General features: G+C 43.0%; 2 protein-coding genes across 5 annotated transcripts in view; both read right to left on the minus strand.

The window, feature by feature from the left end:
- BBS7 (Bardet-Biedl syndrome 7) overlaps positions 1 to 11,777 on the minus strand; it is a 30,429-nt gene extending 18,652 nt beyond the window's left edge. Inside the window, exons 1-8 of the mRNA XM_066632113.1 lie at positions 11,612 to 11,777; positions 9,635 to 9,700; positions 8,878 to 8,940; positions 7,594 to 7,769; positions 5,184 to 5,370; positions 3,767 to 3,839; positions 2,034 to 2,150; positions 634 to 764 (exon numbers count right to left, since the gene is read on the minus strand). Coding sequence (XP_066488210.1) covers positions 634 to 764; positions 2,034 to 2,150; positions 3,767 to 3,839; positions 5,184 to 5,370; positions 7,594 to 7,769; positions 8,878 to 8,940; positions 9,635 to 9,700; positions 11,612 to 11,671 — 873 coding nt within the window. The 5' untranslated portion in view covers positions 11,672 to 11,777. The remainder of the gene's footprint in view (positions 1 to 633; positions 765 to 2,033; positions 2,151 to 3,766; positions 3,840 to 5,183; positions 5,371 to 7,593; positions 7,770 to 8,877; positions 8,941 to 9,634; positions 9,701 to 11,611) is intronic.
- An 11,178-nt stretch (positions 11,778 to 22,955) lies between these two features.
- TRPC3 (transient receptor potential cation channel subfamily C member 3) overlaps positions 22,956 to 25,438 on the minus strand; it is a 72,694-nt gene continuing 70,211 nt past the window's right edge. For all 4 annotated transcript variants that reach the window (XM_066631883.1, XM_066631886.1, XM_066631885.1 and 1 more), the window contains one exon: positions 22,956 to 24,057. In XM_066631883.1, the coding sequence (XP_066487980.1) occupies positions 23,915 to 24,057 (143 nt within the window). In that variant the 3' untranslated portion in view covers positions 22,956 to 23,914. The remainder of the gene's footprint in view (positions 24,058 to 25,438) is intronic.

Consider the following 25,438-nt stretch of genomic DNA (forward strand, 5'->3'; position numbering starts at 1 on the left):
CTGAATTAAAACACAAATACCCTCCTATCCAGCAGAGCCTAAATCTCTGATAGTTTAAGGAAAGGTTTTATGTTGGTTTCAGAAGTTAACTTCCAGCAATATACATGCAAGGGTCAGTTGCCTTAGTTAGCTTCTGTGTTAACACTGCAAATTGCTTCTTACTACTCCATATCCCAGAGGCCAGGGGTGTCAGAAATGACCATGCAATTATTTTATGTTTTAAAACTCTATATATCACCTTTCTTCCAGAGGACTCAGGGTATTGCCGCAAAAATACCATAATTAAATTCATCATATAAAACCAAGTTCCTAAACAGAACCAAAATAGCAAAAAACCAAGAGATTGTAACTAAGAGTCACATCAGCAAGCACCAAAACCTTTCTCAAACAGCCACATTTTGGCATGCCACCCTGGTTCCAGCACCAGCATCTGTCTACTATGGGGACATTGAATAGATACATGTTTTCCTGCTCCTTTAAGCTTATAGAAGCTGGTATATTCCTTGGTCCTGGTAGTCCTTGATTCAGCTGGTGAAATACACATCCACATGTAAATATACCTACAAATCAGTTGGTATTCAGGATGTGCATTTTGCGTATAGAGAAAAAGGAAAACATTTAATACAAACTTACATATTCATATCTGAGAACAGGACTGTTTGCATTTTCAAAGTTATAGATTTCTAGCATTCCATCATCTCGACCAATAAGCAATTCTTTAACACCATCTCCCAAAATGTCAAAGCTATCCATACATAAGATGCCTGGAAAATAGAAAAAAAATGCGTTTACAAAATTGTTTGATCTTTTCCTCTTTTAAACCTCAATGGCAAATTATCAGAAAACATCAAGATTAGGTTCTAAAAAAAGAACAAGCATTTTCAGGCTGAAGTAACACGAATCTGGGACATTGTTTTGTTAACTGGAATCATGCAGCTGTGTCACTCTGCAACAATCATCTCATCCCCAAGATCTTGATTCTAGCTTTGGTTGTCCTTATTCTTGTCCTTTTTATTTATTTCTTGTTTATTCCCTGATGAAATCAACACAATTGCACAATCAAAGAAAAGACTGATTGCATAGTAAGAACAGCAGTCAGACTTCATTCATTTTTAATTTTCTCATCAATTCTAATCAAGAAAAAAAGGGGGGCTGGCTACAACAATCCTTTTGACATAAAGGCAACAGATCTGATGTATCTCAAGAGCTTGTATAAAAGTTGCCTTTTTAACAAGTAGGAAAGTAGAAGCAGATAAATTTGTTTCTTTTTAACATGGTGCAATTTACAACACTATACTGGATTCTTGTATGTCTGTATGGATACAGCATGTCAAACACACATTATCTGATGCCTTACATAAATTCTGATTAGTGATAAATACGTAGAGCTTCAAATGCACTTATGGTACCCAGGTCTACAAATACAGATTTATATGTGTCTCCCACACCTGTCTCCCTTCACAGATGGTGAATATTTGGACCCAGTAGCAACAAAACTAATAGTAGGGTGGTCAAATAAATATATGCTATAGATGTAATACAGTGCATTAGAACAGCAGTTGCCAAACTTGCAACTACTTGTGTAACAAAAATGTGGTCCCCATTCGGACCGCAGCTTACCGTTCCACCTCCATGCAGCTCGACTTCCAAGTAGATATGGGCACCAAGACTCTCTGGGCAGTCTTATCTATTGCCCAGCATCTCAGAAAGCTGTGCAATAGGAAATCAGGGCAGACATGACTGCCCAGAGCGTCTCAGTGCCCAGATATACTTGGAAGACAAGCCATGCAGTGGCAGAATGGTAAACAACACTCATGGAGTGGAAGGATTTCCCCAAACCTGAGATCTGGCCCCTGGCCCAGGGTTTGGAAAAGCCTGCACTAGAAGGAAAGGTGGTAGGACTGATTTCTGTTCCAGACACATTTCTCAAACCATTTTAAAAACCATTTCTCAAACCATTTTAAGAAACCATTTCTCAAACCATTTCTTCAACTATAATGACAGAACTATGATCAGGGAAATGAGACACTGACCTCCTCTTTTTTTGTCATTTCCAATATTCCATTTTTCTACTGGAGAAACTCCAGAGATCTGAACCAGGCCAATTTTACCATCAGAGGTTCCGAACAGAAGTTCTTCACCAGACTCACCTAAAAATACAAATTAAAATTATGTTTAGAGTGGTATTACTTAGCAGGATTTCAGAAATTGATTCAGACCTCTGAAGTATTTGCTTTACTGCTGATGAAATGGCTCAATAGTCTCAAAACACATAACAGAAATATTTGTTTGCCTTAAAATTTAAGAAATGGAAGATGCAGCCCTGCAAGTGATCTACATGCCAATGTAATCCACATGATCATCATTGTCCTCAAAATCCTCCTGGAAAGAAGGACTCATGACAAAACTGCCACTTCCTCCAAACGCAGCATAGGAAAACCTTAGTTAAAGTGAAATATAATTAACCCTGTTGTTCCAGAAACAACAGCCATGATTTAATTTAATTATTAATTAACAGTATTTATATACCGCTTTTCAACTGAATGTTCACAAAGCGGTTTACAGAGAAAAATCAAATAACTAAATGGCTCCCTGTCCCAAAAGGGCTCACAATCTAAAAAGATGCCAAGGAATACCAGCAGACAGCCACTAGAACAGACAATGCTGGGGTGAGGTGGGCCAGTTACTCTCCCCCTGCTAAAAAAAGGAGCACCCACTTGAAAAAGTGCCTCTTACCCAATTAGCAGGGGTTATGATTCCAGCCAATGAGCAGCCCAATCCTGAGCTGCCCGGTATACGGGGCTGCCATGGTACCAAAATGGCCACCACAGTATCCTGTGCACACCAGGTAGCTGGCAGTGGCTCCTCAGAAGAAGGGGACATTCATCCCCTTCCCCTGAGTAAGGGAAGTAGCCCTGCAATGGAGCTACTCAATTCTGCGGCAGCTCTTTAGCCAGTGCAGAATCAAGGAATCCCTTGTCTGGCTGAATGGCCCAACATGAGACTCCAGATCTGATGGAGCTGAGCTCTGCCAGTCCCGCCCCCTCCCAAACTTTCCCCTGCCCTCTGCCCACCGAGGAACACCTCCTCCCCACCCTGTCTTACTTCTCCACCGCCCAGCACTTCACACAGAGTGCCAGGCACCAACTACAGGCCCAGTGCTGGAGCAGGTCCAGCGCAAGCTTGTGCTGGGCTAGCTCTGGTGCTGGGCCCGCAGTAAGGCTCGCAAACATTCCTTATAGCATTTTTGTGACAGTGCACACCAGCAATAAGCCTGCAGCAAAGCACAGGATCAGGCTCTGAATCAGTCCATTGAAAGTGTCAAGAAAAACAGCAAGAACTAGTCAAATGCCCACACATGGCAGGATGGAGCAGACAGAGAGAACAATGAATCTAAGAAAAGGCTAGGTTAAAAGGATTTGCAAAAATAAGTTAGAAGAGGTAGCTGCACTACTTTTGAGACAGCAAACAAGATTCTTGATGCTTTTTGAGTACATGGGGAAAGGCAGGTGTGATTTTTATCATGCAAGGCTCACATGATTAATTAAGGATTGATTTCTGACATAAAAATTATTTCTTATAATAAAGTTACAATAACATATTTCAACTTCTGATCAACTACAACTCTAAAAAGAATTCAGATCCAATTTATTCTGTATATCTCCAAGGCATCAAATCCTCTGAACAACATTGTTAACTGAAACAATCTATATAATATTCAACATTGTCTTTTAAACATTAAAGCACATCAATACTTTCTACTTACCACCATCTCCATTGTTCAAAGCTAGAACAGCAGGTGGACCTAGGACTTCCATTTCATACAGCAAATCTGACCCCTTAAAAAATTAAAAAGGAACACTCTTAAAACAGCAATCTACCCTTACCCAACTTCTTTAAAACGATTAGAAGGAAAGGACTTCTAAGCAAGGCTGTCTAAAAAGCAGTATTATGACTTGAGTTCCTACATGAAACCTAGGGCCTTGTCCAGCCAATCTAACCTAACAACACAGTCTTATTTCAAAACTAGGCTCAGAGTGGTGTACATAGTCCATCTCCTCCTTTTGTCCTCACAACAATCCTGTGAGTTAGGTGAGGCTGAGAACTAGTGACAGGCCCAAGGTCACCCAAGAACTTCATGGTTGAGAGAAGATTCAAATCTGAATCTTCCAGGTCTATGTCTAACTCCCAAACCACTACAAGAGGGGTTCCCAAACATTTTCGACTAGCAACTCACTTGACCTACTGGGCCACTGGCCATTGCTCCCCATCAGGACTACAGTTCTACACATTGTGTAGGATGATGGGTTTTCATGAGGATATCATGGCACCTCTGGGGGTTTCCATGGCTCCCTGGGAAGTCACTGCTCACAGTTTCAGAACCACTGCATTACGCCATCCTTGCTAGGGGTTTATGGAATTCTGAGTTTTAAACTCAATCATTGAACACTAACAAAGGGCGCTCCAGTGTAATTATATAGGACCAACTGTGCCACTTATTCCAGTCATTTTCGACCACTGTGCTGTGGCACATTGGTGAGCCGTGCATGGTTCACAGGTGTGCCACAGGAATTTGGGGAAGGGTCATTTATTAGTAGGGCCAATGGGGGATGTGAGCCCCCCACTGGCAGCACGGTGTGCTTTGTCAATTGTCAAAAACTCGATGATTTGCCTTGACAATTTTAGTGCCTTGTCAGTGTGCCGTGAGATGAAAAAGATTGAAAATCACTGAGAAAACTTTTTTGTACTTGAGTATCCACCAAGCTGTTATGTATGCACATTGTAATGCTTTTCCTGCCACATGTACCCAGGTGTAAGGACTAGTTGCAGCTCCTTGCCAAGCATATAGATAGCTATCACTGCCCTTTGCAGCTGCCCTGAAGATGCTGCAGAGCCATGTGGCAGGATAAAAAGTTACCGACCTTTACTTTTATTGGCAAGTCCCCATTTCATGAAAATGAAACTAACAGGCTTTTGCTTTCATTCCTATCAATACTGCATAATGACAAGTAAATTATTTGCTCTAGGGTTTTGTAGTTGCATTGTGTTTATTAACTGTAGCATTCTTTATGGTTATTATTATTATTGCACTTTGTATTTACTGTGGTCTGCCACCTTGACTGCTCAATTTAATTGGAGGAAAAAAATTGGAATGTAAATCATTTACAAATAAATAAGTTTACCTGTAAAACTCTAAGAACTCTATCTTGACATGCCAATATTGGTGTAATACAAGACAGTTTTTCTACTGGAAGACAGAGAACATCATTGATTTTATCCCTTGATAGGTAGTAGTGTTGATCCTTACAGTCAGTGTAATGGTTATAGATATAGCTTGCACAAAGAAAGAGGTCTGATCCAGATATATGCCTAAAAGTAACAACAATAATAATATTATCCTGTTACCCTTTCTACTAAAAGTTAAAGCTTTGAACAGTCCAACCTCTATCCATTTACACATGTTTCTGCATTACAGTATGTGAAAGATGTTCAGATACTTATAATCTGCTACAATTTAAATGCAAGCATGCATAACACTAACTCACCAGCTGTTTCAGAAAGCATTCCCATGGTGGGGGTGAGCAGAACCAGGAATGGATAGAAAACAGTGCTTAACCCTTACTTTACCTGCTGTTTCCATACTCACAAATTGTCCTTCAATAGCTCCCCATTCTCCCCCACTGTAGGAGCCTGAAATGTGTGCTTAGGAGTAGAAAGTCACAGGAAAGGAGATTTACAGGATGAGGAAAAGGTTAAGCACTATACACCCACCAGAAGTAGAACTTCTTGTCCTAGAAGGTAGCCATTGCAGAGCCCAATCCTGTGCTTGGTGGCACGGCTTTGTGCTGCTGAGTACTGCCACAAATGTGCCATAAGGCACATTTGCGAGGCTCACCACCGGGCTCCCACCTGTGCTAGCCCAGCGCCAGCCTAGCATGGGGCAGTCACACAGCTTCCGTGGCTCACCGGTCCCCCAGACTGCCGAGCCATGGCATGGTAAGCAGGGGGCGGGGAGGAGGCGTTCCGGGGAGGCGGGGAGGCAGAGAGAGGGCGGGGGGAGGCGTGACATGGAGGTGTGACACGGTGAGGGGGCGGGCTGGAGGTGTGCCTGGGGGAGGGACGGGAGGCAGGTCCACGGAGTGCTGCTCCGCAGGATCCAAGGCGCTCATGGAGGGCTCCGCGCCCTACACGAGCACCTTTACCTTACTGCCAACCTTTTGGTTGGCAGTAAAGTGAGTAGCCCCATTGCGGGGCTGCTTACCTTACCCAGGGGAGGGGGATGAAAATCCCTTTCCCCCAAGGCGCCTCCCGTGGTAGCCCAGGGTGCACAGGATCCGGTGGAAGCCGTTCTCGGTGCCGCCAAGCCTGGGCGCCCCAGGCAGCTGAGGATTGGGCTGCCCCTATCTTGACACATACTGTATTTGCTTATAATAAGTTAGAAGACACAGGTGTTTGGTCCGAAAGGAAATTCACCAAATTAAATGAAAGATGTGAAGTCACAACAAATTCAGTTTTACCTTTCCTTCTGCATAATACACAAAATTGGTCTCTCTCTTTTCTTTATTAATCACTACTATGTGAATTTTATCAGACCTTCAGCTAAATACTCAAAATGTTAATAATTATCTAAAACAACATTTTCAGGTATTTAGTTAATACAGTACTGTATTATTTATAAAAATCATCTTAGCACAAAAAATAAATCTCCAAAAATACTGCGCATCTAATACCCAGATCAAGCATTTTACAGTATTTTTACATTTTAACAAGGTTCGGGGCATTAACTACTACAATATTTCCAATTATGGGTACACCACATAGACCCACATTTGGTAAAAATAAAACCAGCATATCAATATTTAATAGATGAGCACTATTATGTCAAACCACCCTACATTTTGCATTTTCACCAGTTCCAGTAATGTTAAAGTAATATGCACATAAGGTACAGATGGTACTGTGGGAAAACACAGTTGGAAGATCTAATTTAACTTAATTGTGATTTAATTTAATTGTGGAACAGCTGAAGTGCCATACTGTTTCAGTCTTATAATTCAATTAAACTGATTAAATTTGAATGACTCAGCTAATTTCCACATTCATTATTTTAACAAGTTCCATTAAAGTCAATGCTCATGCACATATACTGCCAGGTGCAAAATTAAGTAGCTGCACAAGTGGAGGACTGAGGCCTCTCCTTTGACCAGAACCAGGCAAACAGAACAATGCTCAAAAGATATTTAAGATTCAGGGTAAAGAAACATTATTAAACATTTAAAATTATTATTCAAAGGACCAAAAAATATAATAAATCCTTACTTTACCCATTAAGACAACAGTTTAGCATAATGACAGTAAGGGCACAAACCTAACCAACTTTCCAGCACTGACCTAGTCGCAATGCAGCCCCAAGGTAAGGACAAACATGCCTTTACCTTGAGGAGGCCCCCTTGACTGCCTTCCCACTGCAGGAAGCAGTACATGCCACATTGGCATGGCTATGTCAGTGCTGGAGTTGGTTAGGATTGTGCCCTAATACATTTAACTACTACTGCTACTACTACTACTGTTATTGATTTTGAATATTCATACATAGCTTTGATGTTCTCAGTGAGGTTGGTATCAAACGAAAGAAACTGTTTCCCTTTCTTTGTGAAACCTCTAACTTCAGATCCTGCAGCCACAAAAATTTTCTCCTGGAGTGTACTAAGAGCACCTCCCAGCTCTAGCCTTGCAATCTTTTCCCCTGGTAGGGTCTTGAACACTGGCTTAAAAAGAGAAGAAAAATAATGTTCTGAAGCTTCAAAAAACAAAGTTTAGTAGCATTTAACAGAGAAAATATACATAGTCCTTTTGATATGCTTTTATTTTGATTAAATACTGCTATTTTCTTTTGTATATGGTTTTAGAAATTTGAGCTCACTTCATCTTGCATTCAAAGTGGCTTACAGTACAATTTAAATCAGTAAACTATCCCAAAATCATTTACAATTTAATATACAGTACACAGCTGCAAAATGTTCCCAAAGCCAACTAATAAAAAGTCAACAAATAAAAACTGGACATGAACCCAAACTAAAGTGCTCTTTATGAACATAACGCAGGAAGGCTTTATAGGTTTTCCTGAATGGGCTTCATCAGGTGCACAAATATCACAGCTGATTTCACACTGTTCCAGCAGCTTACTTAATTGAAGGGGACCAGATCTTGACTTCTGTGGTTTATCTTAATGGTAGAAGGTTGAAATGCTGTTTAACCACTGACAGCATTTTACAGTCAGTAGGTGGTACTTGGTCTTGTAGATTATACTAGATGTGTGTAATGCCACGGGGGGGGGGGGACCACATGGCACAGTTCTACTGGCCCAACCTCACCAAAAGTAAACACAGGCAGGGCAGTAGTAAGATGCTGATATCTGACAGCACAGACCTTATCCTTTAAGATGGGGGGGGGGGTGGAGATGCAGAAATGAGTAGAAGAGGTGGCAGTAACTAGAAAAGTCATTTGGTTGCTGCAGGAACAACTGTGTAGTGAGCAATGCTGCCTGGAGGCAGCAATACTTGCCAAAAATTATACTTGCCCTCCCAAAAAAAACATTGAAAATACCTGATATAGGGAGGAGCATTTTCTAAGTTACACATGAAACTGACAGTACAGAGTTTTGTCAGTGAGTCCAGCATATAGAATTGAGCAGGCCTCTCAGGGGTGCAGGGAGCCTGTCGACACCTCTGCAAGGCTCCCCAAGCTTCAGAATGTCTAAAAATAGCGATCACAACCCACTTCTGGTTTGGGAACCACTGACTTAATGTGTTAGCAACTTAAGCTACCATTGATGAGGGAAAGGTGAAGTAATATGTATACAATGAAATGACTTACCACAGCTTCTCCTTTTTTTGTACCAAAACAGGTAATGACACCATCATGATCTCCAATGACAACCTTTTAATAAATGCAAGAATGTATGTCTCTATTAGTTCCTATCTGAATTCAAAGTAATGTAGTTAGATATCATCTTTGTTAAATACAAATACATCTCCAAACTGTTGTTCCTCTACTCTGAAATGCCAAAAACCTACTTGATATTATGACCTGGATATCTCATTCCTTCCTTCCTAGTTTTGCACAAGTGTCCTTTCCTGCCCAAGCAAGATGGGGGGGGGGGGACTTACACATCATTTCCAGCTATTCCTTTTTCCCACTGAACTCCTGAAAATCTGCTCCATGGAGTGGGATATTGTCCAAGATGGTAAACCTCATTTTTCTCTTAAACCTTCTTCTTGATTAATCTCCTTATCCACCAACAACATCACCACCTTCTATGTTGCTCAGACACAATGTTTTGACTTATCTCTTTCGTTCTCCAATATGATACCGGGTCAAACTGCGATAAAAAAATATTTATCTTTCAATTCAGTTGTTCTGCTAAAACTCTGCTTCATTCTCCAATTATCACCTGTTTTGTCTATAGCAGTCTTCTTATTTTTAGCCATCCCTTTTACAACTAAAAACTCTAACCTGTTCAAAACTATACTGCCAAAATTATTCACCTTACTTGTCATTCATATCATGCAATACCCATCCTTAAATTCCTATAATTAAGAAAATAAAAGAGCAAAGCTGACCAGATCTCTACCTTCTGTGTTGCCTTGCGTCCTGATGCAGGGAGCAACTTCATAGTTTTCTGAGATGTCACACCCACCTAATTGAAAAAAAAAAAAAACTTTACTTACTTTTTTTTTTAACCTTTTCACATTTTTACATTGCCCTTCCTCCAAGGAGTTCATGGTAGTATAAATAGTTTCTTCCTTCTTTTTCATCCTCACAACAACACTGTGAGGTGAGACCATACAATCTATAGCAGATGGAGAAGACAGTGATGGGAGAGAAAAAGGGAATGCACATGGATAGAGCAGTAGATAAAGTCAAGCTCTGACAGCCAGTGACATCTTGGCAAAACAAGTGGATCTTCAGAATAGATGAGCAGGAATTTGACTGAGCAGGGATTGAATCTGGATCTTCTAGGTCTAAGTCCAACTCCATTACACCATCCTGACTCTTATAGCTTAAACTACTGTGGCAAAAAGCGGTTCCCGCAAGAGGTGATCTTCTGTCATGAAAATGGACACAGCCCGGGGTTGTCCACTCTAGGGGACTTCTGGTGATAAATTGCACCGCTTTCCACAATCATCTGTGTTGGGACACACTGAAATATTTTCAATAATGTCACTGACTTCTGTTGGACAGGTTTTCTTTAATTACATTTCACTAAACAATTGTGTTTTCTTCATGAACCTAGACCCATAATTACAGGTGTTTGAAAACAGTGTTATTTGCCTTACTCAGAAGTAAGCCCATTGTGTTCAGTAAGACTTGGAGCCCGATCCTACACATGTCTATCCAGAGGTAAGTCTCATTATAATCAGTGGGGCTTATTTCCAGGTAAGAGTAGATAGGATTGCAGCCTTTGGCTATAATCCTGTTTTACTTACTGGAAACAAACACCTCTTCCTGTAATGTGTCACTAATGTGGAAAATTGAATTTTTTCTATCACTTTTGGCTTCATTTTCCTACAGTGTCCATTTTAAAAATTGAAATGAATCCCAAAGCAGGTACTGAAAATAAAGGGCCTAGGGCCAGCACATCCATGAGGCTGGCTGTGGTGGCTGCTTCAGGCACCAGGTGGGCAGAATGAGTGTCAGCAGGGTTAGGACAGGCAGCGCATGATTAGTTGGTGGAACTCCTTGCCACAGGAGGCAGCTCCCCCTCACAAGACACCAGCACCAAGGGACATCCACTGAGTATTGGGAGAGTCAGAAGAGACAAAAGAAATTAACTGGTGGAACGTTTTGCCACTTGATATGGGAGAAGACATTATGCAGGGAATGGATAGAGTGGATAAAGGGATGCTCTTTTCCCACTCACACAAGAGCAGCACCAGGGGATTCAAATCCCTGCTCAGTCACAAAGCTTCCTGGGTGACCTTGGGCCAGTCACGCTCTCTCTCTGCCTCACCTACCTCACAGGCTTGTTGTAAGAACAGAAGGAGGGACAGAAACATGTATACTGTCCCAGGAACATCCCAGGAGAGGCAAGTGAGGGAAGTGAGGAAGAGCCTCCCCACCAGGGACATGCGGTGGGTGGGGAGGCGGGTGAGGCAGAGCCTCCCCACTGGAGTCCTTCGAAAAGCACTGTTGCCATGTGAGGCACCCAAGCACCTACAATTCAAGCATGAAGCGTTGGAGCGGAGAATGTGGATTGGAGCAGAGCGCATAGATTGTGGGCGCCTCACAGGGCAGCAGTGCTTTTCAAAGGACTCCAGTGGGAAGAGGCTCTGCCTCCCCCGCCTCCCCACCCACCGCACGTCCCTGCAGGGGAGGCTCTGCCTCCCCCACCTCCCCACCCACATGTCCCTGCTGGCGCCTCCCCACCCACATGTCCCTGCTGGGGAGGCTCTGCCTCCCCCGCCTCCCCACCCACCGCACGCCCCTGACGGGACTGGGCTCAAGGAGGCTTCCGTCCTCGGGTGCAGAGTGCGAGACGCCTCAGCCTGGCGCACAGCAGCCTGCCAGGAGCAGCCGCCCTCCCCTTCCGAGCAGGACGCAGCCCTACCTGCAGGTAGTGCACGCGGTTCAGACTGAGGTCCATGGCAGCGAGGCTCCTCAGCTCCATGGAGCCGGTCTCCCTGGGCCTCCCCCTTCACAGCCACCCCGGGGTCACCGTGTGCCCCACCCCGTCCCAGCTATGAACCGCGGCCTAAACTACTCCTAATTCTTCGGTCTCCATGGCGACGCGGTGACACTGCGCGGTCTCCACCAAGCCTGGCTACGATTGGACGCGACGCGTGGCGGAGAGGCGGGCTCGGTTTGGAACGCGCCATGTGATTGGACGACGAGGTGCCAATCGGATTGGCGCTCAGAGTATCTCGAAAGCCTGAGGGGGGCGACCTAGAGGGTCAGTTGAGGTAGAGGTTTGTGCACATCTACGCAAAAGAAGCTGGAGACCCCCTCGGGGAGTGGTGATGGTCCCAGAAGCTCATCCAGGCTGCAATTCTATCCACACTTTCCAGGGAGTAAGCCCCACTGACTATACTTCTGACTAGACGTGCATGGGCTTTAGTTCCAAGGGTGCAGTCCTAGCCACACTTTCCCGGGAGTAAGCCCCACTGAACACAACAGGGCTTACTTCTCAGTAGACATGCATAGGATTGTGTCTCCAGGCTGCCCAGACCTCCCCCTCCCCTGTTCACACATGCCCAAGCCACACAGGGTGACCAGATGTCCTCTTTTTCCAGGACATGTCCTCTTTTTTAGCCTTGTGTCTGGAAAAGAACTTAAACATCCTCCTTTTCCCTATGAGCGGGCCCTGCAGGCAGTGCATAGCCTTCTTGTAATTGTAATAAATTACATGTAATAAATGATATGTGATATAGTGTAAAATTTAATAAGTAATTGTATTGTATTGGCAACCTTCAGTCTCGAAAGACTATGGTATCGCGCTCTGAATGGTGGTTCTGGAACAGCGTCTAGTGTGGCTGAAAAGGCCAATCCGGGAGTGACAATCCCTTCCACACCGGGAGCAAGTGTAGTCTGTCCCTGGTCTGTCTCCCTGGCTATGGGCCTTCCTTCTTTGCCTCTTTGCCTCAGACTGCTGGCAAAGTGTCTCTTCAAACTGGGAAAGGCCATGCTGCACAGCCTGCCTCCAAGCGGGCCGCTCAGAGGCCAGGGTTTCCCACTTGTTGAGGTCCATCCCTAAGGCCTTCAGATCCCTCTTGCAGATGTCCTTGTATCGCAGCTGTGGTCTACCTGTAGGGCGTTTTCCTTGCACGAGTTCTCCATAGAGGAGATCCTTTGGGATCCGACCATCATCCATTCTCACGACATGACCGAGCCAACGCAGGCGTCTCTGTTTCAGCAGTGCGTACATGCTAGGGATTCCAGCACATTCCAGGACTGTGTTGTTAGGAACTTTGTCCTGCCAGGTGATCCCGAGAATGCGTCGGAGGCAGCGCATGTGGAAAGCGTTCAGTTTCCTCTCCTGTTGTGAGCGGAGAGTCCATGACTCGCTGCAGTACAGAAGTGTACTCAGGACGCAAGCTCTGTAGACCTGGATCTTGGTATGTTCTGTCAGCTTCTTGTTGGACCAGACTCTCTTTGTGAGTCTGGAAAACGTGGTAGCTGCTTTACCGATGCGTTTGTTTAGCTCAGTATCGAGAGAAAGAGTGTCAGAGATCGTTGAGCCAAGGTACACAAAGTCATGGACAACCTCCAGCTCCAGAAAGTTGTTTGCCCGAGTTGCACTAAAGAGGCTCCAGGTACTTGCAGAGAGCGTTTATCCAGAATCACAGTGCGGATTCCGAGCCAGCAGGTCCACCACTGATATGGTATTCTCCCTTAGACAACTGCAGGAGAAATGCAGGGAACAACGACAGCCACTCTTTATAGCCTTCATAGATCTCACGAAGGCTTTCGACCTGGTCAGCAGGGATGGCCTCTTCAAGATTCTCCCCAAGATTGGATGTCCACCCAGGCTCCTCAGCATCATCAGCTCCTTCCACAACGACATGAAGGGCACTGTTGTCTTCGATGGCTCCACATCAGACCCCTTTGACATCCGAAGCGGCGTGAAGCAGGGCTGTGTTCTTGCACCAACATTGTTTGGGATTTTCTTTGCTGTCCTGCTGAAGCAGGCCTTTGGAACTGCAACAGAAGGCATCTATCTCCGGACCAGATCAGATGGAAAACTCTTCAAACTCTCCAGACTGAGAGCAAAGTCCAAAGTCCAGCTGAAATGTCTTCGTGACTTCCTCTTTAATGTAATATAGTGTTTAAATTAACCACATGAAATCCGTATACATGAGTGTTTTAGCTTTTATTTTGTCATGTCCTACATTTTTCTTGAATGTTCTACATTTTGGGGTGCCTTGTCCACTTTTGTGGTTATGACATCTGGTCACCCTTAGCCCACAACTGTGTGAACCGAAAGCACACACAGAGCAGGTGTCGACCGAAAAGAGCCCCGTATTGCTGCCAAGGAAGCAAGCAAAGCCCGCCAAGCAGGCTGTAGGATCCCAGCAACCCACCCACAAACCAGCCAGTGTAACTATGCACAGAGGGTGGGAATGTTCAGGGACACAGTGGCCACAAGAGTCCTTTGCTCCCAGATGTGGAAACCAAACAGGCTGGGAGTGAGTTAGGCCTACAAAGAATCTGAGAGAGGCGAGGAGGTGGGGGGGAGGTGGCATCTTTGGAACTATCTGCAGGCTGCTATTGGATCACCATACAAGGGCAGGATGAAAGGTTGGAGAGCACTGTTTCCTTATGATGTGCTTCAAAGTCCAATCCTATGCATGTCTACTCAGAAGCAAGTCCCACTGAGTTAAGAGGAACTTACTCCCAGGAAAGTGTGCATAGGATTGCACTCTCAGTTATATTGCACCAGATACAGACTTCTCTGCCCAGCAGTTTTGCATCAGTTCTTTTTTTAATCCTTTAAAATATTTAATTTATTTTTTTAATTCTATACACATAGTGCTTTTCTCACTCAAGGCCATTTAAAGTATATAATCAATGTAAATTTTAAATGGCCCTAAGTGACAACAAGCACTGCATGTGTGAAACATGCTTCCACTTTAGGAAAATTCAAACCTGTCACTTAAAATGCAATTAATACCTTCAGGAGGTGAAATTCACAGTTCATCCACAAGAAAGGGCAGGTCACTTTATCTAATAGACAGATGAATTTATTAGCTAAGTAGCATTCTGGCACCTGAGCCTTGAGAGTATGCAAAAAAAAAAATCCAGCTAGGTGACTATACCCTGAAGCAACCTAAAGCCAACTGCTTGGGAGACATGTAGAAAGTTCTGGTCATTCTGGCTGAGTGCCTCAGTATGAAAGATTATTTTCCTCTAAGGAAACAAAGTTGTTGTGTATGCTTTTTAATGTCCTCAAGGCAAAGAAGTCCTGTACCTATAGAGTGCATTTTCTCTGTGAATAATCCCTCACCAGTCCAGAGATTCCAACATACTAGAATCCAATATATTACATTACATTATTGCCCAACAGGCATTATGCTGACTGAGGGCCAAACCATACATGAGGCACACAATCCAGTTTGGATGTGATCGTGGCATTGGGAGGGGGGGATCTAACTCTTTCCCCTGCATAATTTCCCTGATGCAAATCATACCTTCTCCCTGAACTACTGATAGCATAATAAAGAGGAAAACATAAGATATACTGTACTGGTATTGTGCCTCTCTGCTTTCCCCAGTGCAGAGAAAGCAGTGAGGAGAGTTCATATCAGAGAATCAGTGCAGTGAGAATCAGTACTCTCCCTTGTGTCACAGCCCTGATCTAACACACACACATTAAACATCTTCCATGTCTTATATAGTTTGGTCTTGACAGATCATTGGAGACGAGGCAGGCATTCAGTGACTTAACAGTGGAAGAAGCTTAGGGTTTGCACTAACTGGCTACTTTCTTTGCATGGCAAATGGGAAATCATTACACACACACATGTTCAGACTCACTGAATGCAAGATGGCACCATCCACCTCCAAAGTCGTTTTGTTAAAAGAGAAAATTATCTTTGAAAGCAGGGTATGTGCATGGATTCATGTTCACAGCACAGACTGGCACACCTCACTACAAACACAGCAAAGAACCACGCTGGTCACTTCAATGCAAGTATGTGTGCTAACTTTGTTAGGATTTATGAAATGTACTAATAGCAAAAAAAAATTACTGGGTTGGAATTTTTGTGTGTGTCTTTGCAACATTATTTTTGAAACTAGTCAAGGCAATAATATTCTATTTGTTCCTATGCAATTCTGGCCCTTTGACAACCCTCTCATAGCAAAACATAGTTGGACAGCACCATTTTCTTCTACAGAAAGAGTTTAATGCTGTGCCTTGTCTCTTATATAAGGGCCGTGATTCATCTTCCCTTGTATGCTGCCTGTGCCTGGGAGGTAGTTCCTGTAAAGCTCAAAAGAGACTTCCCATCCTCTCTTTTCCTCTCCCTTGTTGAATGTGTGTACACCAGTCATTAGTTTCAATGGTAGGTTTATACATACCAGTTGGCAACCTTCAGTCTCAAAAGACTATGGTATAAGCCTACAGCACCCTGTATATACATACCACTGGTAGAGAACTAGTGGTTCTGCTCCCCAGGAAGGAGGCTCTGGAGCAGGTGTGGGGAGGCGGGGCCGAGCCTGCCTTCTCCCTCCTGGAGGGACAGAACAGGCGCGAGACTCGGGAGAACTGATGTGTCCTCAGGAACTCTGTGTATGCTCAGGGGTGCCCTTGTCTTCCTTAGTTCAGCCACAGCTGCTCTGAATGAAACCCAAGGCTTCTGCAAATAAAGGGCCAGGGCCAGCTCACCCATGAGGCTGGCTGCAGTGGCCACCTCAGGCACCACGTGGGCAGAATGAGTGCTGGCGGAGATAGGACAGGCAGCACATGATTAGTCTGTGGAACTCCTTGCCACAGGACGTGGCTCCCCCTCACACAACACCAGCACTAGGGGACATCCACTAACACTGATTATTGGGAGAGTCAGGAGAGACAAAAGAAAATGTTAACTGGTGGAACTTCTTGCCACATGATATGGGGGAAGACATTATGCAGGGAATGGATAGAGTGGGAAAAGAGCATCCCTTTATCACTATATAAAGGAATGCTCTTTTCCCACTCACACAATAGCAGCACCAGGGCGCATCCACTAACCTTGAGTATTGGGAGAGACAGGACAGACAAAAGAAAATATTAACTGGTGGAACTCCTTGCCACATATATGGGGAAAGACTTTATGCAGGGGTGGATAGAGTGAATAGAGGAATGTTCTTTTCCCTCTCAGCACCAGAACCAGGGGACATCCACTAAAACTGAGTGTCAGGAGAGTTAGGACAAACTATTTACCCAGCATGTGGTCACTCTGTGGAACTCCTTGCCACAGGATGTGGTGATGGGGTCTGACCTTTAAAAGGGAATTTATGGAGGAAAAGTCCATTGTAAGTTAGAAGCCGTGATGGGTATGCGCAACCTCCTGATTTCAGAAGTAGGCCACCTCACAATGCCAGGTGCAAGGGAGGGCACCAGGATGCAGGTCTCTTGTTGTCCGCCTTTGAAACAAAGGGGGAAGGAAGGAAGCAGGCCAGGCTTCTAAGTGGCACGAAAGGCTTCATTGGAGCACTTTGGGGCTGCTGGAAGTGGCACCCTGAACACAGGCAAGTGCCACTTCCAGGTGGCAGGCAGTACTTGCCTCCTGGGTGCCACTTCCAGCAGCCCCAAAGCACTCTCTCCCCAAAGCAAGGGGAGGGGGCAGCCCTCAGAGCAATGTGGAACCAGAGCAGCTGCTGCAGCCACTCTCAGTGTAATCCTTGGCGTAGCCAGGGGATGGGGGACAGATCATAGCGCTGCCCCCCCGGCACAGCACCTGGGGCATTTGCACCCCTTGCCCTCCCCTGGGTATGCCAATGCTGTGAGGTTCAGGAAGATGGACTAGATGGGCCTTTGGCCTAATGCAGCATGGCTCTTATATTCTTAATGCACCCACCACTCTGCCCTCCTCCTCCACTCTGCTCTTCTTTCTCTTTCTATTTCCTGTACTGTGAAAGGAAGAGAACAGAGCAGATGAAAAAGTGTGGGAGAGGAGACTGGTGGGTGATATGACATCACATTCTAAATCAGCAGTTCTTAAACGTTTTGGTCTCTGGAGCCCTTTATCCTCCTAAAAGGAGTTTCAAGGAGCCCCACCAGCACAAGCGTGGAGTCTGGGAGTCCTAGAGCACCAGTGTATACTGGGCAGGGGACAGCTAATGGTGTGCTCATGGAGCCTCTGAAGGGGTCTCAGGAGGCCCCAACACTCCTAGGAGCTCACTTTTGAGAAACATAGTTCTAAATCATTTTTTTAAACTTATGCTCTCTTGTGCTCTCCTTTGCCAATATAAGGACTGATATTTCTTCTTGTGTCCAAGAATCCACAATTAATACTTTAATGAGGGATGGCAGCGTGAGCACCATTTCTAAATCAATAGATTCTACCACATCCCAAAGATCTAAAAGTAATATTTTCCTTTGGTCAGCCTCAATTTCAAACCCAATTATATTTTGAATTATTTGCTGTACATTACGCGAACTTCTGTATTTCAGATCAACTCCAGAATATATTAATAATATGCATACATGTATACTTATAGTCAGCATTGTAGTATGCCACTACCAGAATTCATCTTGGTGTTAAGAAATATCTTTAGCAGTTTTATATGGCAATAAGTGCCAGTAGTATATGATCTTTAAAAAACTTTTGTAAAAAAAAAAGTTCTTTGGAAATAACATAATTACTTACTGAAATCCATTCCTCTTCTGAAAATTTAGTTAGGCTTTGCATCCTGTTCCTTTCAATCACATTTAAATCATTCTTAATTGTTTGCAGGGGATAACAGATTTTACTAGTAATTCCCCTTAGGTTCTTGACTAGCAAGTAGGACTTCAAAAGCTTATTTTGTCTCAGATTGTGCCCTATTTAGCTAGAAGTACTTGAATAATTCCTCTAAATTGAAAAAATAGAATAATGGTGATTTAATTCCCTTCATTTTACTTAGTGTACTATACTTTCAACGTATGATATAGATTTAATTGTTGTAGATTGTTGTTTCTGATATTTTCTAGTTCCCAGTCTGGCCAAATGGTTCTGTTCCTCATTAGCATCCTAACACTCTTAATTTCATTGTTCAGAAAGAGAGATGTTAATGACAACATTCTTGGGGAGAATCTTGGTCTCTATATGTCCCAGATTACAAAAACTCCAATTATTGATTAAAATGTCCAGTCTGTAGTTTTTCTTTTTTACATATCAGAGTTTATCAAAGTTAATACTCCTCAGATCTTGTTCAGTTATTGTAAATGCATCCACAGATTCATTTCATCCATAGATTCATATATGAAGTGTAATGCTGCATCTAGCTGCATAATAATAATATTAAATCATCTCTGTGTATGTAAATTCCTTGGCATCTTTTTAGATTGTGAGCCCTTTTGGGACAGGGAACCATTTAGTTATTTCATTTTTCTCTGTAAACCGCTTTGTGAACTTTTAGTTGAAAAGCGGTATATAAATACTGTTAATAATAATAATAATAATAAATGTAAAGTGCCTCTATGTAAACGACCTCTTGGTATATCTTGCTGTAAAAAGGGAGTAGACACTCTAGCAAATATGTTGTTTCTAGTAAGATAATTTCTCATAAAGGAAGTAAATAATTTACAATGTGAATAAATAAAAAGAGGATTTTTAATAACATTTATTCTGAATATTTCCAAACAGACATTTAACTGACCCCCAAGATTAATCTACTGCAAAACATATTGTCATTCAAACAGCCCAGTCCTACCCCAACCAACCATTGTCCTCATTGCAGCTCCACTGATGAAACATGTACTGCATCCAGTGGTAGAGGGAAACCAGAAGGTCAGCCAGAGGTATGTTTTACTTACTAGATAGACCTTCCGGCTTCCTATGGATCTTGAATTAATACCATTGATGTAGCTGGCATAAATCTGAGAAGAGAAAGGGGACAGGGTGGCCTGGGAAAGAGGGAATAGAATCCTGGTACAAGTTGCTGCTGCCAGGAACCATGTCCTCCCAGCTGCCTCCAGCAGCAGCAGCAGGGCCTCTTGGAGCCACTGATGCACACGCAACACTTCTGCACATTTGCAGCCATAGCCTGAAAGTGCCCAACAACAGCGTGGCTTCTGCATCACCACAAGGGTCCTTTGCGCTTGCATAAGGGTCAGAATTCCTGCAGTGCAAGGCCCAGATAGGATTGCTTTATAAATGACCTGGAGATAGGGATAAGCAGTGAAGTGGCCAAGTTTGCGGATGACACTGAACTTTTCTGGGTGGTGGTCCAGAAGGGATTGTGAAGAGCTCGAGAAGGATTGTGAGACCAGACAGCAAAATGGCAGATGTATTTCAGTATAATTAAGTGTAAAGTAATGCATACTGGGGCAAAAAACATAAAAAAAAAATCAAAATTTCACATACAGGCTAATGGGTTCTGAGCTGTCTGACGGATCAAGAGAGATCTTGGGGTGCTGGTGGACAGCTAAAGGAAAGTGTTGATTCAGTGTGTGGCTGGTGAAGAAGGCCAATTCCATTGTCAAAATCATTCAAAAAGGGATTGAAAATAATACAGCCAATGTTATAATGCCATTGTACAAATTGATGGTACAGCCACATCTGGAGTATTGCGAGAAATTTTGGTTGCCACATCTCAAAAAGGACATAGTGGAACTGGAAAAGATGCAGAAAAGAGTGACCAAAATGATTACTGGGCCAGGGCACCTCCCTTGTGAGGAAAGGTTACAGCATTTCAGGCTCTTCCGTCTAGAAAAAAGAGGCCTGAAAGGGGGGGGGGATATGATTGAAACGTACAAAATTATGCAGGGGATGGATAAAGTGGATAGGAGAATGTTCTCTCTCACACTACACCAGAGCCAGGGGACATCCACTAAAACTGAGTGTTGGGAGAGTTAGGACAGACAAAAGAAAATATTCCTTACCCAACATATGATTAGGGTCAGGAATCTTACCCTACATCTTGTGGCAAGAACTTCTTGCCACAAGATGAGAGGATGGCATCTGGCCTAGATGCCTTTAAAGGGGGATTGGACATTTGTAGAAGAAAGGTCCCGCAGAGGTTACAAGCTGTGATGGGTATATGCAACCTCCTGGTTTTAGAAATAGGCTATCTGAGAAGGCCAGATGCAAGAGAGTGGCAACAGGATGCAGGTATCTTGTTGTCTTGTGTGCTCCCTGAGGCATCTGGTGAACCACTGTGAGATACAAGAAGCAGGAGTGGATAAGCCTTTGGCCTGATGCAGCAGGGCTATTCTTATGTTGTTATGATTGGGCTGAAAGAGGTAAAAGGCTTTTTTTGTATCTAAAATAATGCATAATGCTTTTTATAGTTGTTGGCCAACTTAGAGCCCAATTCTGGGCTTGGTGCTGCCACGCACTATTGGCACATTTGCGAGCCTCACCGCCGTGCTACTGCCCGTGCTAGCCTCCGCTGCTCGGCGGTCTCACGGACTGCCGAGCTGCGGCATGGTAAGCAGGAGCAGAGTGGAGGCGTTCCAGGGAGGGGGGAGGCCAGCAGGGGGCGGAGAGAGGGCGGGCAGGAGGCATGACAGGGAGGCAGGGAATGGGGAGGGGGATGGCTGGGAGGCGTGCCAGGGAAGGGAGGGAGGTGGGTCCATGGAGCTCTGCTCCACAGGATCCAAGGCGTGCGAGTGGGGCTCGGCACCCTACACAAATACCTTTACGTTAGCAGTAAAGTGAGTAGCCCCATTGCGGGGCTGCTTACCTTACACGGGAGAAGGAGACAAAAGTCCTCTTCTCCTGAGATACCTCCTGTGGTAGCCCGAGGCGCACTGGATCTGGTGGCAGCCATTCTCGGTGCCGCCAAGGCTGGACGCCCCAGGCAGCTCAGGATTGGGCTGTCAGTAAGTTTGATAAGTTCACATCAATTGGTTTGCTTGTATTAGAAGCCATAGGTCTCCCTCTGTGATAAACTCATTCTGATCTATGTAAATATATTTGGCTAAATAGCAGTCTGTATTTTTGGTGTTGGCTCAACAAAGAAATCAGCCTATACATGCCAGAATGATTCAGACTTTTCCATTTTAGAAGCCAGTACTATTTTTGCTTCTGGCCATGTTGCTGATATTTTCCCTAATCTTGTTGCTTCACTTATGGTTTTTAAATGGTGGAACTGATTTATCTGAGAAAATTTTATAATATTCCGTGGTATATTCATCTAAACTCTGTGCTTTCCTGCTTTTTCATATTATTTATTCCATTTATAGTTTCCTCCACACTAACTGCTGCTTCCAGAAGTTCTAAATCCTCTTGAGAGAACAAGGGAAGCAGCATCCAGGAATTCAAAGTATAGAAGAAATAATGGTTGGTCTAAGATGTACTGTGTGACCTTTCTATGTTTAACAATAAAATTATATCATATATAATATAGTAGCAAGGTATTTTTAAAACAGAAATACTGCATATAATGAGACAAGCTGAGACAAAATATAATAAGACAAAATCTGAGCTGGGGATGTTAATTTTGTGTGGAATACTTTTTACATAGGGATCTATACTGGACTGAAACTGGGAAACAATGGGAGAAAACTTTTAAAAGGATGTAGACAGCATGAGAAACTATATGAGCTGTCTCCAGTTTTCCAGGTATGAAGATAGCGTCATTTAATACAGATTAGCTACACTTGTACACACTTTAAAGATCTATATCTCAGATATTATCATTTTCAACTACAGGTATAACTTAATTATCCAAAGATTTTTCACCCACTGTTTTATCTCACCATAATGAGAAGGGCCCTTTCAATCAAAGGAAAAAAGCCATTTAAGAATAGCCTCATTAATGTGGTAGAAGGCAGCTGGCTGGCATCAATCATTCTCTCTCCAGGTGCTTAGAACAGCACCTCCCTTCCTCCTGAGCATGCAAAAGAATGCTAAGTGGAAGTGATTATCACCTCCATTCTTTCCTTGCTCTGAAGGCTCCATGAAGGGGGGGATGGATGCCTCTGAGTGAAGCCTTTCTCAGCACCTGAAGAGAAATTGTCTGCCTGATGCATTACAAAAGTCAGCAAGGCTGTTTAGATTTGCTTTGCAAATCCATTTGCTTTAATGGGTTTGCTTTAAAGATTTGCAATCTTTGCCATGCACCTGAGTTCTGGGAATGGAACCCTCCTTGATACCAAGGCTCAACCTTATATAAATGCACAAAAGGATCTCTGTAGTGTTCTATTTCCCCAAATCCACTGCTGTGGTATAAAAAGCAAAATAAGACAGAGTCACTAAAGTTTGAATATTTTAGTTAACAAGGAAGCTTCAGAGGCATTATTTGGAACAGTGTAACAAAATATCAGCCCTGCATAGTATCTTAATTTTAAAAAATCATCTTCACCACATGAAAATGTATATTTTGACAGGGTTCACATTAGTTCAAAGTAAAAAAAACAAAACCCTAATTCCTATTCTGAAAGCAAATATGATGCAACACATATATAATGTATGTACGTTATTGTATGTTAAGCAGCACTACTAATAGTACAGCCACATTTTTATTTCCACTATTAAAACATTCAGTTGCCCATGGCTTTTTTCTTTCTTGGCAGAAAGCTGATAAACAACAAAGAGTCATAATCCAGCAAAAGTTGAGCATGTAAAAGACTTCAGTCCTATGCACACATACCACAGAGAAAGCCCCAGTGAACTTAAGGGACTGGTTCCTAATAAGTGTATATGGAAGGCCATTGATTTTGAAGAAAAAAGTATGCGCCCATGAAGTTAACGGGAATTTAAAATGCTTAACTTTGGCTGGATTGTGCCCAAAGTAATTTCAAGTAAACTTTCACTGAGCTGGTTGAACTTTAGTTATATTCTACAGAATCCTGTTCACACCAGTATGGCAGAGCGAGACTGCAATCCGATACACATGATTTGGGAGTAAATCCCATTGAATTCAATGGGATTACTTCTGAGTAGACATGCAAAGGATTGCTTTGTTTCTCTACAGTGTTTTCCTGCCGTTGTTCAGTGTGAATGCTTTTTGTTCAGAAAACTATTAGCAATGCAAGATTGTTCAGCTACAACTGCACCTAATTAAATAAATGCAAAATACACATTAAATAAACAGAACATTTTTGGCATGTAAATTCATACAACATTCTAAGACTGTTTTTCAACAAAGCTGTACATAAAGTTGTTTAGTGCTAAAAATCTACAATACGTTTTTCAAGTATAAGAGTCACTCAGAAATATTATTGCCAGTACTTGTGCTGTGGTCAAAGTCCAAGGATTAAGTTAGGTTACATCACTACCCGTCATTCACATCTTGATATATTTGGGTTGAGTTTCTCACTGAGTTTATGTATGAGAATTGCTAACTCTTCTGTTGCTTGAGACTTGTCTTCCAGAAGTTCATAGCGTAGACTGGAAATATCTTGTTTAATTTCTTTCAATTCACCTGTGTAGGTAATAAGCAGAAATATTTTAGATATTTTAAAGACGCTATTGACTCTGTTATATTGCTTATGGCAAATTCACAGAAAAACAAGACCTGAAATTCCCAAATGACAGAACCATGTAAAAAGTGATCAACTACACCAATTCATTATGACTGCAAACCTGAACCAATCAGCATAATTACTCAAAACTTATTGCAGTCACTCTGTAATTTTGCTTCCAACTTATAGTGTGGCAATAAACAATCACAGGAGTGTGGAAACAAAACAATCCAGGAGTTTCTGGAATCTTCAAGGGCCTGCTGCTATGGGAGTTTCCTTCTACTTGAGCCAGTGCTTCTGAAGAACACCATAAATATGAGTTCCTCGTTTGTATCCCAAAGCAGCAGGCAGTTTACCATTCAGAATGAAACTGATAAGGTAAAAGTGTCAGGCAGGTGACACAGGTAATCAGTCAGCCCATCTTTTTACTGGCAATTGTAAACTGGCACACTTATACTGATGGAAGGTAACAGAATGACCAGGGTAATATGCCATTGGGGCAATAAGGCTTAAAAGCATAGGAGCATATAGAATAGTGAAAGCCATTTTCATCTAAAAGAATCATAAGTTAGTCTCACAGAAAAGCTGCTTAGAAAGCTGTTTTGCTGGTTTCACAGACTTTGGAATTTAGAAAAGGGAGTTGTATCTCAAAGATAGATAAACTCCTTGGCAGAAGTATATGGCCAGCCAAGATATCACAAGCTGAGAAAACATATATGCAACATTGTAGTAAGAAAAGTCTTAGTATTATCAGTTGGCAGGCTAATATAGGTTTAGCTAGCTGGATACAGACACCTGCAAGAGATGAATTTAGAAAAAGAATACATTTAATTAGATAAGCAAGAACATTCTTGAGAATCAATCTTTGTTTGAATTGCAACTGAAATGGAGAAATTAATGTTAAAGGGGGCTGGGGCAGGGAAAAAGCAGTCTGCCTGGCATGTAATGTCTGAGTAACTTGTTTGAAGGTAAATGGGAGAAGGATTTCTTAAAAAGAAATTGTGATGCAGTGAAAGTTTGGCTTGTTTTATGTTAAAATTAAGAAAAATCACAAGAAGCTGGCTGAAGCCTTAGCTCAAGGTGCTGGGCAACCACTAAAGGAAAGAGGTCACTTCTAGAAAGATATACACCACTATACCCTTAATAGGTAATTGGTCACAATAGTCAAATAGAATTAAGGCACAGAGTAAAACTGTTAAAAGGCAGTTTAAAGGACCTTGCTTAACAGAGGTTGGCAGAGAGCCCCACAGTGTTTTGCTAAACACAGGAGAAGGAATGCAGGAGAGATAAGACAGGTGGCTCAAGCAGGACCATCCTAATCAGGAAGGGAGATGTATGCCA

The sequence above is a fragment of the Tiliqua scincoides genome, chromosome 6 (assembly GCF_035046505.1).
Source record: "Tiliqua scincoides isolate rTilSci1 chromosome 6, rTilSci1.hap2, whole genome shotgun sequence".
NCBI lineage: Eukaryota > Metazoa > Chordata > Lepidosauria > Squamata > Scincidae > Tiliqua > Tiliqua scincoides.